The 17,790-nt window shown below is 47.1% G+C and overlaps 1 protein-coding gene across 2 annotated transcripts; it reads left to right on the forward strand.

The window, feature by feature from the left end:
- Positions 1 to 3,351: 3,351 nt before the first annotated feature.
- Positions 3,352 to 6,329, forward strand: NEUROD6 (neuronal differentiation 6). Of its 2 annotated transcripts, none has more exons than XM_007662595.3 (2): positions 3,352 to 3,557; positions 4,999 to 6,329. In XM_007662595.3, the coding sequence occupies exon 2, from the start codon at positions 5,007 to 5,009 to the stop codon at positions 5,973 to 5,975; it is 969 nt and encodes a 322-aa protein (XP_007660785.1). In that variant the 5' UTR covers positions 3,352 to 3,557; positions 4,999 to 5,006; the 3' UTR covers positions 5,976 to 6,329. The 2 variants fall into 2 exon arrangements, with proteins under 2 accessions (XP_007660785.1, XP_001507551.1); XM_001507501.4 differs by having other exon boundaries at positions 3,354 to 3,557; positions 4,938 to 6,329.
- The last annotated feature ends 11,461 nt before the right edge of the window (positions 6,330 to 17,790 follow it).

Raw genomic sequence — 17,790 nt, forward strand, 5'->3', positions numbered from 1 at the left:
CACATTTCCTTTCAACTGTGAGCCCCATGAGGGAAAGGGATTGTGTCCAAACTCTTTATAATAATAATAATGATGATGATATTAGTTAAGCGATTACTTTATGCCAGGCACTTTTCTAAGCACTGAGGTGGATACAAGTAAATCAAGTTATTTTACATATACCCCAGCACTCAGCTAACAGAGCTTGGCACATAGTAAGTGCTTAACAAATACTATCATCATTATCATTGTTATTATCGTTATTATTGTTATTATTATTGTTCCAAGCAGCATGGAGATTACTGGGAACATTCCCAGCTAGGTCAGTGGACATTCCCCCAAATGACTGCAGACCCTCTCCAGTGTCTTGTTTTAAACTTAAAATGCCAAGTTGTTGGCATAAAAGGGTCTACAATCTCTTCTGGGAAGTAGCACAAGTGGAAAACAATTTGTTCATTGGGGGTAAAGGGGGAAAAAACAAACACACCACAAAAAAACCCCATATGAGTCCAGATCCCATCTGACCTCTAAACCTAGGAGGAAAATCCAGTGTTCTTTTCTCCCTCTCTGTAGCAATCACACACAAAGAAGACCCTAAAAGGAGCTGCCAAGTGACAGTCAAGAATTTCTCGGGCCTCTCAGTAGCTGGTCACTGAGGCCACATGGCTGATTTGACTGCGGTTTGGATTTCCGCGGATGATTTTGGAGGTCCTAGGGGAGAGGCCGCGGCTGGCTATTTTTAAAGATCGGCATCTTTTTCTGGCTTTCTAGAAGTTCCGTTGCCTTTGAGGGCGATCCTCGCGGTCATTTTAAGCGTGCGTCTTGACCTTTGTTTGGCTCCGCTCTTGCTGGCTGGGCTGGCACCTTAAAAAAAAACTGTCGTGCACTTCCGATCTTCTGGATATAGCTCGGAAGACAAAATGCATTTTTCTTTGAGTATGAGTGTTAACATGCATTCAGAGCAGAATACAGAACAGTCCTTCTGCTGTTTGCTATGGAGGCATATTAACAGCAGGAATCATTTGCATATCCTGAATCTGTAGTAGAGAATGTGTAGTAAAATTCCTTTTTAAAAATGATTATGTATGCACACTAGATCTTTTTTCAACCTAGAGATCACAGATGTTGTACCTCACCTACTTTAAAAAGATACAAAAATACCCAATGGTTCCCTGTCAGCAAAACTGACCCTTAATGGGGAAAAAAAAGCAGGGCTTTTCCTAATTGCTTTGCTCTCATTTTTAAAGGAAAAGGGGAAAACGGCATGAAATCTTTTTAGAAGAGAGTGTCGGATTTTCTTGAATGCCCCCCCCCCCCCCCCCCCAAAAAATATTTTAAAAACCCTTAATAATTCAGCTTTTGGGCCTGGGGAGTCATGAATTTACCACTGATGAAAAACTGGGTACCTGCCTAGATTTTGAGGATCATTTGGGTTAAGCAGCGGAACGTTATTCAGCTTCTTGGGCTTTTGCACGTATAGAATACAGTGCATTGTGTGTCCTGGGCTTACGATTTAAAATTCAGGGAACTGTGGCAAGCTTTGAGATTCAAATTCTTGGGATTTTTACATTGGAAACTCAACCTCAAGCTAGAAATGAGAATCTGCAGAAGGTCCTGTTGTAAAAATCCACCTAGTGTTTTTAAGGCAAGTTTTACGACAAATATCCGTGCAGATCATCTACAATTACTTGGGAAGAAGAAAAACCTGAAATTAGGAGGATGAAAAATCTTGAAGGATCCAACTTGTTTATTTTTTTTTTTGAAAAAGAGAAGATAGACCTCTCTTTATTTAATAGCTTCCTACCTCCTGTGCTAAACAAATTAATGCAGAACGATCGAAGGACAGCGGAAAAAAAAAATCAGTAATTCTCAATGCAGCTTCAGCCTTGCTTTCCACCCCAAATTTTCTGTCTCCACTAGAAACACTTTGGTCGTTTCAAATGGCTCTTCTGGAGGTCCTTAAGCTGGTAGGTGAGAAAAGAGAGAGTAGCTGACAATGTCGATGTCAACTCAGATCCAAAGTGAATGAAGGTAGCTGAACGATAAACCCTTCAAAATAAGGATTATAAGGGAAATGCTCACACGGACCCCTAGCAATTACAATTTCACCATGCCAAGGATTATTTTAATACTAAGGCATATTGACCCTCACTTTATAGAAATGAATTATTCAATGACCAGAAACGGTAAAGATCATGGTCTTTGATAGTTCGAAACTTCGATTTGTTGGGTGTTTTGGGTTTTTTTTTCCCCAAGATGACCCCTTCAACTTCCCTGAAAATATATATATTTTTTTGTGAGTAGCATGGCAACTCTAAAAACAGACGGGGTCGGGGGGGGGGGTGGGGTGAGAGAAAGGTGGAGTAACTGCGAGGTTTCGTGAGCTTGGCTTAACCATTTCCTCTCTGCAGTGGTCGATGAGTGACATATGGAAAAGCTGATGGGGGAGAGGGGGGCAAGCGATTTTCTAGTGCCTGAAAGAAAGCTTCTGCGGGCAAAAGAGGAAATTTGTAGGTGAGAGCGGAGGAGGCGGGTGAAAGAAAGTTGTCCAGGAGAAGAGATGGCGATGAGACATTCCGAATGACCGCCGGCCAGAGCGGTAGATGGAAGACAATCCAAAATTGAGAGGCGGTGAAAATCAGAGGACTCGACCCTCACGCTGAAAACCCACCAAAGACAAGGGAGAGCATTCCTAGCCGCCAGGGGAGGGGGGGGTAAGAGGGGGACAGGGAGTCCCCGGTGGCATCCCAAAGCGGTTGAAGGGTGACATACTCACCCTTCACCCTACCTAGCTGGAGAACCCCTTTCTTATCCCCAATTCTTGGGAGTCGTAGAAGAGTCGGACAAAATGGCAACAATCTAAAAGGCCGCCTGTCGCCCCCCTCACCTTCCCACCCCCCTGCCCCAAATTCTGCCCCTCGGAGGAGATCGGGGGAACCCCCTCCACCCGAGTCACCCGGCCTGGCTTTTACTACAGCATCAGCACCCGTCTCTGATATTCGCCGTCTTAATTGCTTTCGGTTCCCTGGGTATGCAGGAGCACAGATGGGATCACAAAACAAAACCCATTCTATAACAAAGAATTGTAATAGTCCCCACTCGAGAGCGGCTAACGTGGTGTGGGCAAGGGAGAAGACCAAAACCTGACATTTCTGCCGCTTTCTCTGCCTCTCTAGGCTGCCTGGGAGGAAGCAGGAGCTACTCCAGCAGAAATGCACCTCTACTGTGTGGGAAATGCTGGTGTGGGGTTTTTTTTTTCGTGTTTTTTTTTCTATCAGTCTAACCTTCTGTGTTGATACATGGATGCTGGTACCTACTTACAGGGTTGCCAGATGATTAGTGCAGAATGGAGGTCCCAAGAGAAGGGATCACATGGTTTTCTCTGCCCTGTGACGTCACTAGCAGATGGCATGGGCACCAGCTCTGGCAGTTGGCATCAATGTCACTTTTTAGAGATCAATGAGATAGTGCAGATATACACAGGTCTAGAGACTCCTGGAAGCGATGCGACATTCAGACTGAAAAGATTTGGAAGACAAAAAATGAAAACTGATTATTGAAAGCAATTTAAACCTAAGGTAATCGAAATAAAGATCTATTTCAGGGGACGTTGGCTTTGCATGCAAGTGTTTAAAGATGCGGTCTCATTGTCTTGTAGAATGTGTGTGCTCTTTTATCACCTAGAACTTTTCATAACGTTTCATTCTTGTGATGTAATTATTGCATACTTTTGCCGGTATTATGTAACACTGCAAGTGTGTGGACATTGCTGAGAGTTAGCGTGTGTGTGTGTGTGTGTGTGTGTGTGTGTAGAAGGGGGGGAGGTGGGGAGGTTTGGTACATGAAAAAGTGTCTGTTTTCAATGTGTCTGTTTTGGGTTGTGTGTTTTTTGTTTTGTTTTGTTTTTTAATTCTGTGGTTCAAAATGTTTTGCTGCTTCGTTGGATGAAAACAAAACAAAACAAAAAAAGGGAATTTTAAAAGCAGATCCTTGCCACATTTCATTCTGGATTCTGAACACACGTGCACAATTGCTGTGAGAATCCTCAGATCAGTCCTGTCAGATATTAGCTGGAGGGAGACTTCTGAGCCTCGCAGAACAAAAACACTTCTGAGAGTCCTTTTTGTCTAAGTTGATTTTAAAAGCAGAAAAAGAAAACCATTACGTTACAGTCCGGTTTATTCTTTAAAGGCTAATTCATTTAGACTCTCCCCCTGATTTAAAGAGGCAGCAAAAGATTTGACGTTCCCTCGATATCAAAAATATATTTCCATTGACATCAAATCCTTTTTATTTAAATGCAAAAACAGTAACCTGATTCAGTTCTTTGCTGATATGGGGGAAATCCTATTTTTCAGGCATGAAGTGATTCATTCTGCCTGTTTCCCTTCGAAAATAATTTCGGGGCAATTGCGACTTCCCTACCATTTATAAGTATTTGATAGTTCACAGAAAGTTAAAGAAATTACCGTTAGAAAAAAGAGCAACGGAACAACTCAGGTGTTTGTTCCTGGAGATTCCACACTTTTAATTTTTAAGGTTGGCTTCTCTCCTCCTTTGGTACCCAGGGGATTTGGGCTAATGAAATTCTGCATTGCTCTATCATGTTTTGCATTTCCCTGAATTCCACAGTCCCGTCTGTGTGGTAAATGCTTGTTTAGAATCAAAAGCTAATGGCCAGGGAGGGAGGAGTGGATTTTCGATAACCGCTTCACTTCGGACTCTCCCGAGCGTAGATCCACTCGTCTCCGTTAGCACACCCCATGCGTGCGTCGGATCTTTCCCCGCGAAATCATTTTCCAAGCGGGGAAAATCACGGCCGCTCATTCGGGGCGGATGCCCTCGAATTATTCGCCGGGTCTGAGATGCGCCTGTTGAGAGCTCAATAAGTGGCTCCGCGTTGACGTGTCAACTTGAAAAATGAAAACCCTTTCAATGTTGTGCTGGCATTCTTTCAGGTAATTTGAGATTGTAGAAGCATGTTAACGCTACCCTTTGATGAGTCTGTTGTAATGCCAGAATCCCAGATGTGCCGAAAGTTTTCCCGAGACTCGGAAGACCCGAAGCAGATGAAGAAGCCGGAGGGCTTGGCCAAGCAGGTCGTCGTCCTGCAAGGGAAGGGCGTCAAGAGGGCCGGCGGCGAGGAGAGCGAGAAGGAAGAGGAGGAGGAAGACAGGGAGGAGGAAGACGGGACCGGCCCGCCCAGGAGGAGGGGGCTCAGGAAAAAAAAGACCACCAAGATCCGCGTGGAGAGGGTCAAGTTCCGGCGGCAGGAAGCCAACGCCAGGGAGCGGAACCGAATGCACGGCCTGAACGACGCCCTGGACAATCTGCGGAAGGTGGTCCCCTGCTACTCCAAAACCCAGAAACTGTCTAAGATCGAGACCCTGCGCCTGGCCAAGAACTACATCTGGGCCCTGTCCGAAATCCTGAGGGTCGGCAAGCGGCCCGACCTGCTCACTTTCGTCCAGAACTTGTGCAAAGGGCTCTCTCAGCCGACGACCAACCTGGTGGCCGGCTGCCTCCAGCTCAACGCCAGGAGCTTCCTCGTGGGCCAGGCCGGAGAGGGCCCTCACCACACCCGGTCGCCCTATTCCGGCTTCTACCCGCCCTACCACAGCCCGGAGCTGGGCACCCCGCCGGGCCACGGGACTCTCGACAATCCCAAATCCGTGAAGCCCTACAATTACTGCAACGCCTACGAGGCCTTCTACGAAAGCCCCTCCCCTGAGTGCCCCAGCCCTCAGTTCGAAGGTCCCTTAAGCCCTCCCCCAATTAACTATAATGGGATATTTTCCCTGAAGCAAGAAGAGGCCTTGGACTATGGCAAAAATTACAATTACGGCATGCATTACTGTGCCATACCCCCTAGGGGTCCCCTGGGGCAGGGGTCTATGTTGAGGCTGTCCGCAGAAAACCCCTTCCCTTACGACCTACATCTGAGAAGCCAATCGCTCGCCATGCAGGATGAATTAAATGCAGTTTTTCATAATTAATGAGGGAAAGGGAAATAAACAGTGGTCATTCGCCTCTCCCCGGCCCCCCACCCCCGGCCCCTTCCCCCACCGTCTAATTGAGACCAGACAGATGCTTCTGCCCCGTGTTAATTGGGACCACTCGTTTAAGGTGTTTACTAGTTTCTAAAGTGTGTTTCCACTCCGGTGAGGATTTTCTATGTAATAATAAATCTCTTTTCTTATGAGTACCCTTTCCCTCTTCTTGGTCTGTGAAGCGCTGTGACTCTCCTCCTCCTGGAAGGCTTTCCGTTGGAAAATCACTTAATTTGTTCGAACAGTATGTCTCCACAAATATTGTCCAATAAAGACATGCCCACCGTATAATACACTCAATGTCTATCTTGGTTGTACAGTAATTATCCAAATGCATGGGACTAAAAGCGGGCCGAATTAACATGATGTATTTACACTTATTAGGGATGATAGATTATACATCTCGAAGAACTGAATTTTAAAAAGGATCCGGGTGACACGAGACAGGCGACGAAACCGGAGAGTGAGGTTGGCGAGGATGCGGCCGTGTGAAAGGCTTCTGTAATTTTCTGTTCGTTCGGAGAAAACAGAAAAACAAAATAGGTGAACTTGACCGACAACGAGCTCCCTGAAAAATGTCCGTGGGTGGGGCAGCGTAACATTTTCACAGGTGACATCGCGGTTGTTGAAATTCCTAAGGAAAAAAATGCAGAATTCCCACAAACAGGCTTGGTAGTAAATGCGTCTAAATCGCGATTTCACCACTTCATATTTCCGAGGAGCTTAAAATAGAACTCTCCACTCCCGGAGTTGGCCTGAAACTTCTTTCCGAGAGTCCAAATGCTTTCTGCCTTCCTTCCCCCTAAACTTTCCCACTCCGAACCCACACCCACACCCGGACCCACACTCTCTATTTTGTGCTGTCTACTAGTTTAGGTTTGAAAGCTAGTCACATAGGCGCTCTTCCTGCCCAGAGCACCCCTCCTGTCACCTTTCTGGCTGGTGAAGGGTCTCAAATCCCGGGAGAGGGGCCTCTGAGGGCATTTGGACCTTGGGGGTTGAGGGACCGAAGTCCCTCCTTTGGCTGCCTGGGGGGGGGGGGGTGCAGGGCTGAGGAATGGGGCTGAGGGAAGGGGAGCCAGTCACACTGCCTGGGCCCCCGTGACCCTATTGCCAAGATCCTGCGATGGACAAGGTCCACCCAGGAGGACTTATTCTGCCCCTACTTAACTGTGTCCCACCAAGTATCCCCAAGGCTTTGTCTTCACCCCCAGCTCTGCCAGCCAGCTCTGCCAGGGGTCTGTGTGTGTGTGTGTGTGTGTGTTTGTACACAAGTGCCCAGGGGCACATATGTGTCTGAGACTGAATGGGTGTATGCATGAGTGTATCTCGATACTCGTGTGTTTGGCTGGAAGTATGTGCACATATGTGTGGATACATGTGGGTATGTCTGGATGCGTGTGTGTGTATGTCTGGAGGCGTGTGTGTATGTCTGGATGCATCAGGGTATATATGTCTGGATACACATGTGTGTGTGTGTTTCTGGGTGCATTTATGTGGGGATCTGGCCAGGCATTTTGGTATATATGTAAATGACAATAAGTGCACCTGGTTGGGTGTGTCTGGGTACGTCTTGGTGTACTGATGTGTATATTTATCTGCGTACCCATGTGGGTATATATGTGCATGCAAGCCTGGGTGGATACTGGTGCATGTGTGTGTGCAGGGTTCTGCCTGAGTATATCTGTGCCTGAGGGTGTGAATATAGACGTGTCTGCTTGAGTGTCTATGTGTGTCTGTTGTATTGTACTATCCCAAGCTGTAAGGGCTCAATAAATGCCATGATGGATTGATTGATGTGAATTGGTGTATATGTGTTTCCAGCCCAGATTGTCCCCAGGTACTCAGGGGTGGGGTAGGACTGGGGGCAGTAGTGGGGGGTTGGTAAATGGGGTCGCAGTGTCTGGCCATGGAGGAGAGCAGCAGGGATGGGCATGGGGGGGACGGACAGAGGGGAGGGGCGGAGGGAGCAGACGGAGGGGACAGAGCGGGGGATGGACGGGGAGGAACGACGGACAGAGGACAGACAGGAGGAATGGATGGAGGAGAATGGATGGGGACACAGACAGGGGATTCAGACGAGAGGGAGGGATGGCAGGGGAGGGACGGACACGGGGGGTGGGCGGGAGGGATGGCGAGGGGGAAGAAAATGTGTGGCAGGCCCAGTCTGGCCACGCAGGAACCGGTCCAGAAGTGGCCACCGGGGCCTGGGACCTTCCCCCAGACAGCCCGGGAACCAGGAGGTACCAGATCCCTCAATGCAGGGTGGAGATGCCCAGTGCTGCCTGGCTCGGTCAGTCACCAGTCAATCACATTTATTGAGCACCTACCGTGTGCAGAGCACTGTACTGAGCGCTTGGGAGAGGACACTAGGACAATCTAACAGATGCATTCCTGCCCCGGTCAGGGGATAAGGGTTTGGGGTTGGGGCAGGCTCAAGGACAGAGAAGACCCACGTAGGAGGTCGGATATAGACTTGGGGACCCCCATGGGGACAAAAGAGTTGAGAAAGGAGCAAGAACAGTCAGGGACTAACCCTGCGATACTATAATAATGATAATAATAATGATGATGGTCTTGATAAAGAGCTCACTAAGTGCCAGGCGCTATGCTAAGTACTGGAGTGGATCTAGACAAGTCGAGTTGGACACAGTCCCTGTCCCATGTGGGGCTCACAGTCTCAATCCCCACTTTACAGATACGGGAATTGAGGCCCAGGGAAGTGAAGTGACTCGCCCGAGGTCACACAGCAGACAGGTGGAGGAGTAAGGAGATTAGAATCCATGACCTTCTTGACTCCGAGGCCTGTCCTCTATCCACTAGGCCGTGCTGCTACTCAAGCACTCGCCGTACTCTCCCAATCACTTAGTACAGTGCTCTGCACATAGGAAGTGTTCAATAAATACGGTTGAATTGAATGAGTAAATGAATGAATGAATGAATGAATGGTGGGCCCGGGTAATGGGTGTCAGCTGACCACCCCCACCTCCAACTTCCCCAAACCTATTTTCACCCCCCGACTACCTCTCCAAGCTCCCCTCTCCTGTGCCTCACCCTCCAAGAACCTCCCATCCGGGAACTACCCCTTCCCTGCATGGTGTAGTGGATAGAACACGGGCCTGGGAATCGGAAGGTCCTGGGTTCTAATTTCGGCTCTGCCGCTCATCTGCTGTGTGACCTTGGACAAGTCACTTCACTTCTCTGGGCCTCAGTGACCTCATCTGTAAAATGGCAAAGAAGACTCTGCGCCCCAGGCCCTGCGCCCCTGATTAGGCTGTGCCTACCCCAGGGCTTAGAGCAGTCCCTGGCACATAGCACGCGCTTAACAAATGTCATCATTATTATTATTCCTACTGAGGCACTTCCCTCCCCAGTTTCCTCCCCTCCCAGGTACCTCTTCTCTCCTGGTACCTCTCCCCTGGATAAAGCTTCCTGAGCATCTCCCTCCTCCTTCTCCGGGTACCCCCTGTACCGGGTACCAGCCTCCCAGGGTACCTCCTCGCCCCTGGGTATTTCTGCAGGAGGATCCCGTCAGGGAGAACAGGAAGAAGCAGAAGGTTCCGCTGCCCTCTTTCGGAAGCGAAGGAGGGAAAAGAGAAGGAAGAGGAGGAAGAGGAAGAGGAGAAAGAGGGGGGAGTCTGCAAGAAGAGAAAGAAAAAATGGAGGGGGAAGAGGGGATGGAGAAGGTGAACTAGAGGAGGAGGACGGTGAGGAGGAAGGGAAGCGAGAAGGAGAGGAGAAAGGAGCCGAGTGGCCTAGTAAAAGCCCCCAACTGACTGACAGATCAGTGGCATTTATTGGGCACCTACTGGGTGCGGAGCACTGCGCTAAGCACCTAACTGGCCCAATGGATGGATTTCTCCAATTAGGCCTGGTACTCACCCTCTGCCAGCCTCCCCTTTCTTCAGGCCTAGCCAGAGCTAGAAAAGATGCGTTATCAAATAAGGCTCTTTGGCGAAGACACATTTGTTAAGCACTTACTACGTGCCGAGCACTTTTCTAGCACTGGGCACTGATGAACTTGACCGGGCCCGTGAAACCCATGAAAATATTTGGCTGTTGGCAGAAGCGGGCAGCAGGAGGAATCCCTTTGGTTGTCTGTCAGCGTTTGGGGGGAGGTAGGGGTGCGGGGCCATGGCTGTCAGGGCAACGGTAGAAAACTAACGACCCGGTTTCCTAAACGGGAGGACAGGGCGTTCAGGCCAATCACCAGGGGTGACAGTCGGGGAGGGGGTGACTCTGCTGTTATGGTAGCTGTGACTGGGCTAGCAGAGATCTGGGCTACCTCCCGTTCCTTAGCCGCACGGTGTAGCAGCTAGAGCCCAGGCTTGGGAGTCAGAAGATCATGGGTTCTCATCCCGGCTCCTCCACTTGTCTGCTGTGTGATCCGAGGCAAGTCACTTCACTTCTCTGGGCCTCAGTTCCCTCCTCTGCCAAATGGGGATCGAGAGCGTGAACCCCACATGTGACAGGGACTGTGTCCAACCCAATTTGCTTGTATCCACCCCAGCGCTTACTGCAGTGTCCGGCACATAGTAAGCGCTTAACAAATACTGTAATTATTGTTATTTTTATTATTTTCTTATAGTCCAGGCTCCTTCTCCAAGCTCTCGAAAGCCAACAGGTTCTCCCCAGTCAGGTATCCCCTCTCATTCAATCGTGTTTGTTGAGCACTTTCTGTGTGCAGCGCACTGTCCAAAGCGCTCTGGAGAGTACAATATAATAATAAACAGACACATTCCCTGCCCAAAATGAACTTCTCCCGAGGGGTTTCGGATCCCTTCCCACCCCGTTTTTCAATGTGGCCAAGCACCTGTCCAGGAGCAGGGGAGGAGGAGGAGGGAGAAGGGCCACGGGAAAACTTTTTACACTCTTCCCTTCCCTTCCTCACTTCTCTCTTCTCTTTCCTTTTCTTTTCTTTGCACCTACCCTTCCCTTTTTCCTTCCCTCCTCCCTTCTTCCTCTCCTCTTTCCCCTTCTATTCCCCCCTTTTCTTTTCTCCATTTCTTGCTATAACTTCTCCCTCTCCCTCCACGGTCTTCTTTCCATCATTCCCCCTCGCCCCAGCCTCCTCATTTCAAATCAATCAGTCAATTGTATTTACTGATCGCTTACTGTACTGAGCACTTGGGAGAGTACACTATAACAGCCTGTAGCCTCGTTCCCACCCTACAGTGAGCTTCTCTCCTTTCTTCCATAGTATCTTTTCCTCTTGCTCTCTTGCTCCATACAGAGGAGAAGGAGAGGGGAAGCTCTTTCTTTTAGACTATTTCTGGTTTCCCCAACTCCCCTCCTTCTTCACTCCATGAGTTTCCCGGCCAGGAATTTTTTTTTTTTTTAATGGCAATTGTTAAGCACTTCCTAAGAGTCAAGCATGGTACTAAGCTCTGGGGTAGATACAAGCAAATCAGGATGGACACAGTCCCCGTCCCACATGAGGCCCACAGTCTTAAACCTCATTTTACAGATGAGGTAACCGAGGCTAGAGAAGTGAAATGACTTGCCCAAGACATTTCCCTGTGGGGCCAGGCCAGGTCCTTCTGAAGGCCATGCTCTATCCACTGGGCCATGCTGCTTCTCTACTTTGCTTCTGCTTCTCTAGATTTCAGGCCGTTTACTCCTCACCCATGGATCTGTTCAATTCACCTGGGAACATTCTGTGGTTTCTGACTGTATAGTTTCCTGCAGGACTGAATTCCATTCACTCATCTTCGACTACACGCTTCACATCTTTGTCCTGAGCCGGTCATTCCCAAGCTTCAGTGCGATCCTGCTGATAGATTTGCACTGATGCTCAGCTTGAGAAATTCAGGCCAGAAAACAGAGGGTATAAAATGGTGCATGGAGAGTGATTGGGGCTAAACTCGAAAAGATCTTGCCGTGTTGACACGAGAACCAAGGGCACCCCGAGTTTAGCTGCTTTTGCTGAGGGAGGGTCCTCCACAGAGTTATCTCCGGAGGAGATGGGGGTCTTTTCACGAGGGGCTCATACCCAACAAAAAATAACTCCCTCCCACCTCTCAAACCTTGCAATTTGTGGGTTGTCTTCCATGGAGAAATGCAGATGGATTCTCTACACTGTGAGCTTGTTGTGGGCAGGGAATGTGTGAGTTTATTCTTGCATTGTACTCTCCCAAGTGTTTAGTACAGTGCTGTGTACAGAGCAAGTGCTCAATAAATACAATAGAATCAACACCCCCTTTCCCCTCAACCCCTGGAGTAGCAGCCAGCGTAGACCAACTGTTCCTCTACTTGGACTCAAATACTTGATTTCACGTGACTTGGAAGAAAGGGGAGCTAATGAACTAACTCTTTAGCTTTTAAAATGATAATCGAGCATTACTTAAAAGTCTACAAATTTGTTCCTAAATGTATTTAAATCTTACCAGTGAACATGATGCTGGTTATTAAAAAGTAATTCTGGAGAAATTAGCTTGCAGCTACAAAATTAATATAATTCATTTATTACTTGCAGCCACAAATGAAATCGCTGTTAAAACTGCCGCACACAATTTAATGGGTTTAGCACGTTTCCATATGTCTCCAATTTGGGGTTCCCGCTCACCCCTTGGACCAATTTTCTGAGTGGTCTGGCATGAGAAGCCAGTGGCCATTTAGCAATCAATCAACTGCATTTTTTGAGCACTAATAATGTGCAGAGTACTGTATTAAGCGCTTGGGGGAGTACAATGTAACAGAGTTGGTGGACGTGTTCCCTGCCCACAGGGAGTTTATAGTCTAGAGAGTAAGACCAACCAATCAATCAAGTAATGGTATTTATTGAGCATTTCAGATGGGAGCAGCACTGGACTAAGTGCTTAATAATAATAATAATAATAATAATGACATTTGTTAAGCACTTACTATGTTCTAAGCTTTGGGGTAAATACAAGATTATCAGGTTGTCCCATGTGGGACTCACAGTCTTAATCCCCATCATTTTACAGATGAGGTAACTGAAATACAGAGAAGTTAAGTGACTTATCCAAAGTCACACAGTTGTCAAGTGGCAGAGTTGGAATTTTGAACCCACATCCGCTGACTCACAAACCCATCCTCTTTTCTCTAAGCCATGATGTTTACATTGCAATAGAGTCGGTAACAATAACAATAATAATAATGATAAGGGTATTTATTTAGTGCTTAGAATGTGTCATGCATTGTATTCAAATCTGGATAAGAGCAAATTGGGTTGGAAACAGTCCCCCTCCCATGTGGGGCTCACAGTCTCAATCCCCATTTTACCGATGAGGTAACTGAGGCACAGAGAAGTGAAGTGACTTACCCAAGGTCACAGAGCAGGAACGTGGAAGAGGAGGGATTAGAATCCATGACCTTCTGACTCCCAAGCCCATGCGCTATCCAATACGCCACGCACCGTGTTCCCTGCCCACAATGAGCTTACAGTCTCAAGATGAAATGTGAATGAGGAGCTTTATACCCAGAAAAGGAAAGCTTCTTTGAATTGGTATTTCAGTGCAGGTTTTGATTGGAAACACTGATATTTCCAATGCCCATTCACCAGCCCTCAACACCTCGATCTGTTTTTCACTGGAAGCCTCCGGTTCCTTGGATCTAAAATGCTGGATCCGGATGAGACTGTATATGCAGCCTATTGCATGTACAATACATTACATTAAGTACATTGCATGTATAATACATTACATTAAATGCATGCCAAGCCCTGGGATAGATATAAGATAATCACATCAGAGAGGAAGCCGTGTGGCCTAGTGGAAAGAAGACGGGCCCGGGAGGCAGAGGACCTGGGTTCTAATCCCGGCTCTAACACTCAATAAATACGGTTAAATGAATGCAGGAATGAATGAATTAAGCTGCCTTATGTGTGACCTTGGGCAACTCTTAAATGGGAATTCAAAACCTGTCCTCCTTCTTAGACTGGGAATCATATGTGAGACAGGGATGGTATCATTCATTCAATCGTATTTGGTGAGCGCTTACTGTGTACAGAGCACTGTACTAAGAGCTTGGAAAGTACAATTCAGCAACAGAGAGACAATCTCTGCCCACAATGGGCTCATAGTCTAGAGGACTGTCTGACCTAATTAACTTGCATCTACCCCAGGGCTTAGAACAGTGTTTGACACATAGTAAGTGCTCAACAAATGCCATAATTTCTTTCTTAAAAAGACTCCACCCCATCCCCATCCCCTTCTTGGTGTGGTAATGCCAGCCCTATGAGGGTGTGGATGGTGTCTGCTAACTTTACTGTACTCCCGCCGGTGCTGAGGACAGCACATAGCTCACATTAAGCTCTCAACGAATAGGACCGATTGATTGACTCGATCAAGTGACCCCTAGAACCGGGGTCAGTGAGAGCGCCTTAAGATGCCCTGTGTTATAGAAGCAAAGCCTATAACAGCCTTTGGAATGCTGGGAAGCCAGTGGATGTTTTTAACCCAGCGCTCAATAAATCATTCATTCATTCATTCAATCATATTTATTGAGCGCTTACTGTGTGCAGAGCACTGTACTAAGTGGTTGGGAGAGTACGGTATAATCCATCAATTTACTGAGCATTTACTGTGTGCAGAGCATTGCACTAAGCACTTTACAATGGCGGTTAGATTAGATTATTGAGTGCTTACCGTGTGCAAAGTACGGTACTGAGCGCTTGGGATAGTAATGTCTGTACCTCCTTGTCAAAAGCAGGAAGAAACCTGAAACCTGAACCCCGACCCCTCTCAAGATTTTTTACTTCGTTGTTATAATGGTCTTGTTTGGGATTATTTTATCTTTAACTTCTCTTCATTATTGTTTGACCTCTATTTCTCTTTCCTCCCACGCTTAAGCAGAGTGTCCCTTATGAGACAGGGATCAATCAATCAGTCGAAGGTATTGTTTAAATGGTATCTGTTGAGCATCTACTATGTGTCTGGCACTGTATGAAGCAAGATAATCTGGTTGCCTTTCTCAGTCCTGGAGCTATTAATCGATAGATCAATTGTATGTATTGAGTGCTTTCTTTGTTCAGGGGACTGTACTTGGCACATTATAACCTTTTTATTTTTACAATATTCATTAAGGACTTACTATATTCATTAAGGATTTCCTTTGTGCCAGTACCCCTCTCAAGGTCGCACCTGGAGAGTTTCCAGTACACTGCCAGTCTTGACTATGGGAGGGAGGGTCAAGCAGACGCCTGCCCAATTCATTCCAATTGAAGCAGCGTGGCTCAGTGGAAAGAGCCTGGGCTTTGGAGTCAGAGGTCATGAGTTCAAATCCCGGCTCTGCCACTTGCCAGCTGTGTGACTGTGGGCAAGTCGCTTCACTTCTCTGTGCCTCAGTTACCTCATCTGTAAAATGGGGATGAAGACTGTGAGCCCCACGTGGGACAACCTGATTCCCCTGTGTCTACCCCAGCGCTTAGAACAGTGCTCTGCACATAGTAAGCGCTTAACAAATACCATCATTATTATTCCTAGCTTGGCCAGTGGCTAGGGAGTGGAAGGCAATCTGCTACAAGTCAAAACTCACCTATGCTGGGCAACAGCAACATGGGAGAGAGTTGAGGGCAGAGACTCCAGTTTACTGTGCAGAAGGATGCAACGGTAAACCAATTGTGGATTTGCACCAAGAAATCTCTATGGATCCACCACCAGAACGATTGCAGATGGAGAGTGGCGTGTTCTGGGACAGATATGTCTGTGACGTCGCTATGGGTCAGAGCCGAATCGACGGCATAAGACAAGACAAGATGTGCCAGTAACTGTACTAAAGTCTGGGGTAGATACAAAGTAATCAGGTTGGATGCAGTCCATGTCCCACATGGGGCTTACAGCTTCAAGTCCCTTTTACAGATGAGGGAACTGAGGCACAGAGAAGTTAAGTGGGTGGATCCCCAAAGATCACACAACTGGCAAGTGGTGGAGCCGGCACTAGAACTCAGGTGTTCTGATTCTGACTCAGTGGGAGTTTATTATGTGCAGAGCACTATAGTAAGAACTTGGGAAAGTGAAATGCAACAGCGTTGTAAGTCACAATTCCTGCCCATAAGAAGCTCATAGTCTACATCTGAATTATTCATCTGCTCCAGCCTTTTGGCCATAATCCTGGGAAGGACCAAGTACCACCCTGCTATGGAGTTTTTTGGTCATTTTTTTGGTTTATAGGGCATTTGTTGAGTGCTTAAGTACTTAATACAGCCAGGCACTGTACTAAGTGCTGGGATCGATACCATCTAGTCAGTTTGGACACAGTCCATGTACAACATGGGGCTCACAGTCTAATCCCCATTTTGCAGGTGAGATAACTGAGGCCAAGAGAAGTGAAGTCAGAAGGACCTGGGTTCAAATGCTGACTTCTCTGCTGTGTGATCCTGGGCAAGTCACTTCTCTTTGCCTCAGGTACCTCATCTAATAATAATAATAATAATGTTGGTATTTGTTAAGCGCTTACTATGTGCAGAGCACTGTTCTAAGCGCTGGGGTAGATACAGGGTAATCAGGTCATCCCACGTGAGGCTCACAGTTAATCCCCAATTTACAGATGAGGTAACTGAGGCACAGAGAAGTTAGGTGACTTGCCCACAGTCACACAGCTGACTAGTGGCAGAGCCGGGAGTCGAACCCATGACCTCTGACTCCGAAGCCCAGGCTCTTTCCACTGAGCCACGATCTGTAAAATGGGGGATAAGACTGGGAGCCCCAAGTGGGACATGGACTGTGTCCAATCTAATAATAATCATAATGGTATTTGTTAAGCACTTACTATGTGCCAAGAACTGTTCTAAGCACTGGGGTAGATATAAAGTAATCAGGTTGTCCAACGTGGGGCTCACAGTCTTAATCCCCATTTTACAGATGTGGTGAGGTACAGAGAAGTTAAGTGACTTGCCCAAATTCACACAGCTGACAAGTGGCAGAGCCAGGATTAGAACTCATGACATCTGACTCCCGAGCCCATGCTGACTTCTCCAGCATTTAGTATTTAGTACAGCAGCATTTAGTACAGTGCTCTGCACAAAGTAAGCGCTCAATAAATGCCACTGATTGATCTATTGATCCCGCCTCAAACCATTTTGGTGGTGAGATTTCTCACCCTACTTCTGCTGACAGTCTAATGCGATGCTTTGATAATGAAATTATTTCCAAGAATGTATGGTAAAGGGGATGGAATTTGTTTTCCAAAGTGACTTGTTCATCTAGGAATTTGGAGTGTCTTTCCTGAGCAATCAGTCCTGAGGAGATAAAGATTCCACACAAGTGAGACTGTATTTCTTCCACTTTGCCCCAGCCAATCAATCAATCAATCAATCAGTTGTATTTATTGAGCATTCACTGTGTGCAGTGCATTATACTAAGAGCATGGGAGAGTACAAGATAACCGAGTCAGCAGGCACGCTCCCTTCCCATGAGATTACAGTCTAGAGGGGGAGACGGACATTAATGTAACTAAATAAATTACGGATATGTACTTAAGTCCTGCGGGGTTGAGGGAGGAGAGAATAAAGGGTGCAAATCCAAGTTCCTGGGCTCCGCAGGAGAGAAGAGAAAGCAACAGGCAAGAGGTCTTGCTTTCTAAAACGACTTGGCAGGGCAGAATTCGGGAAGAGACTTTAAGAGGTTTGGTCTGTGGGAGCGATTTTGCAAAACATCAGCTCTAGAGAAGAATCCCCCGCTTCTAAAAAGCTGGAGACAAATCTGGAAAATGTTTCCCAGTATCCTCCCAGAGCTAGAAAGAAAGTAACTAGTTCATAAATTCCATCAGGAGCTTGGGGATTTTTGATGTAATGAGTTTT

The sequence above is a fragment of the Ornithorhynchus anatinus genome, chromosome 21, assembly GCF_004115215.2.
Source record: "Ornithorhynchus anatinus isolate Pmale09 chromosome 21, mOrnAna1.pri.v4, whole genome shotgun sequence".
Lineage (NCBI taxonomy): Eukaryota > Metazoa > Chordata > Mammalia > Monotremata > Ornithorhynchidae > Ornithorhynchus > Ornithorhynchus anatinus.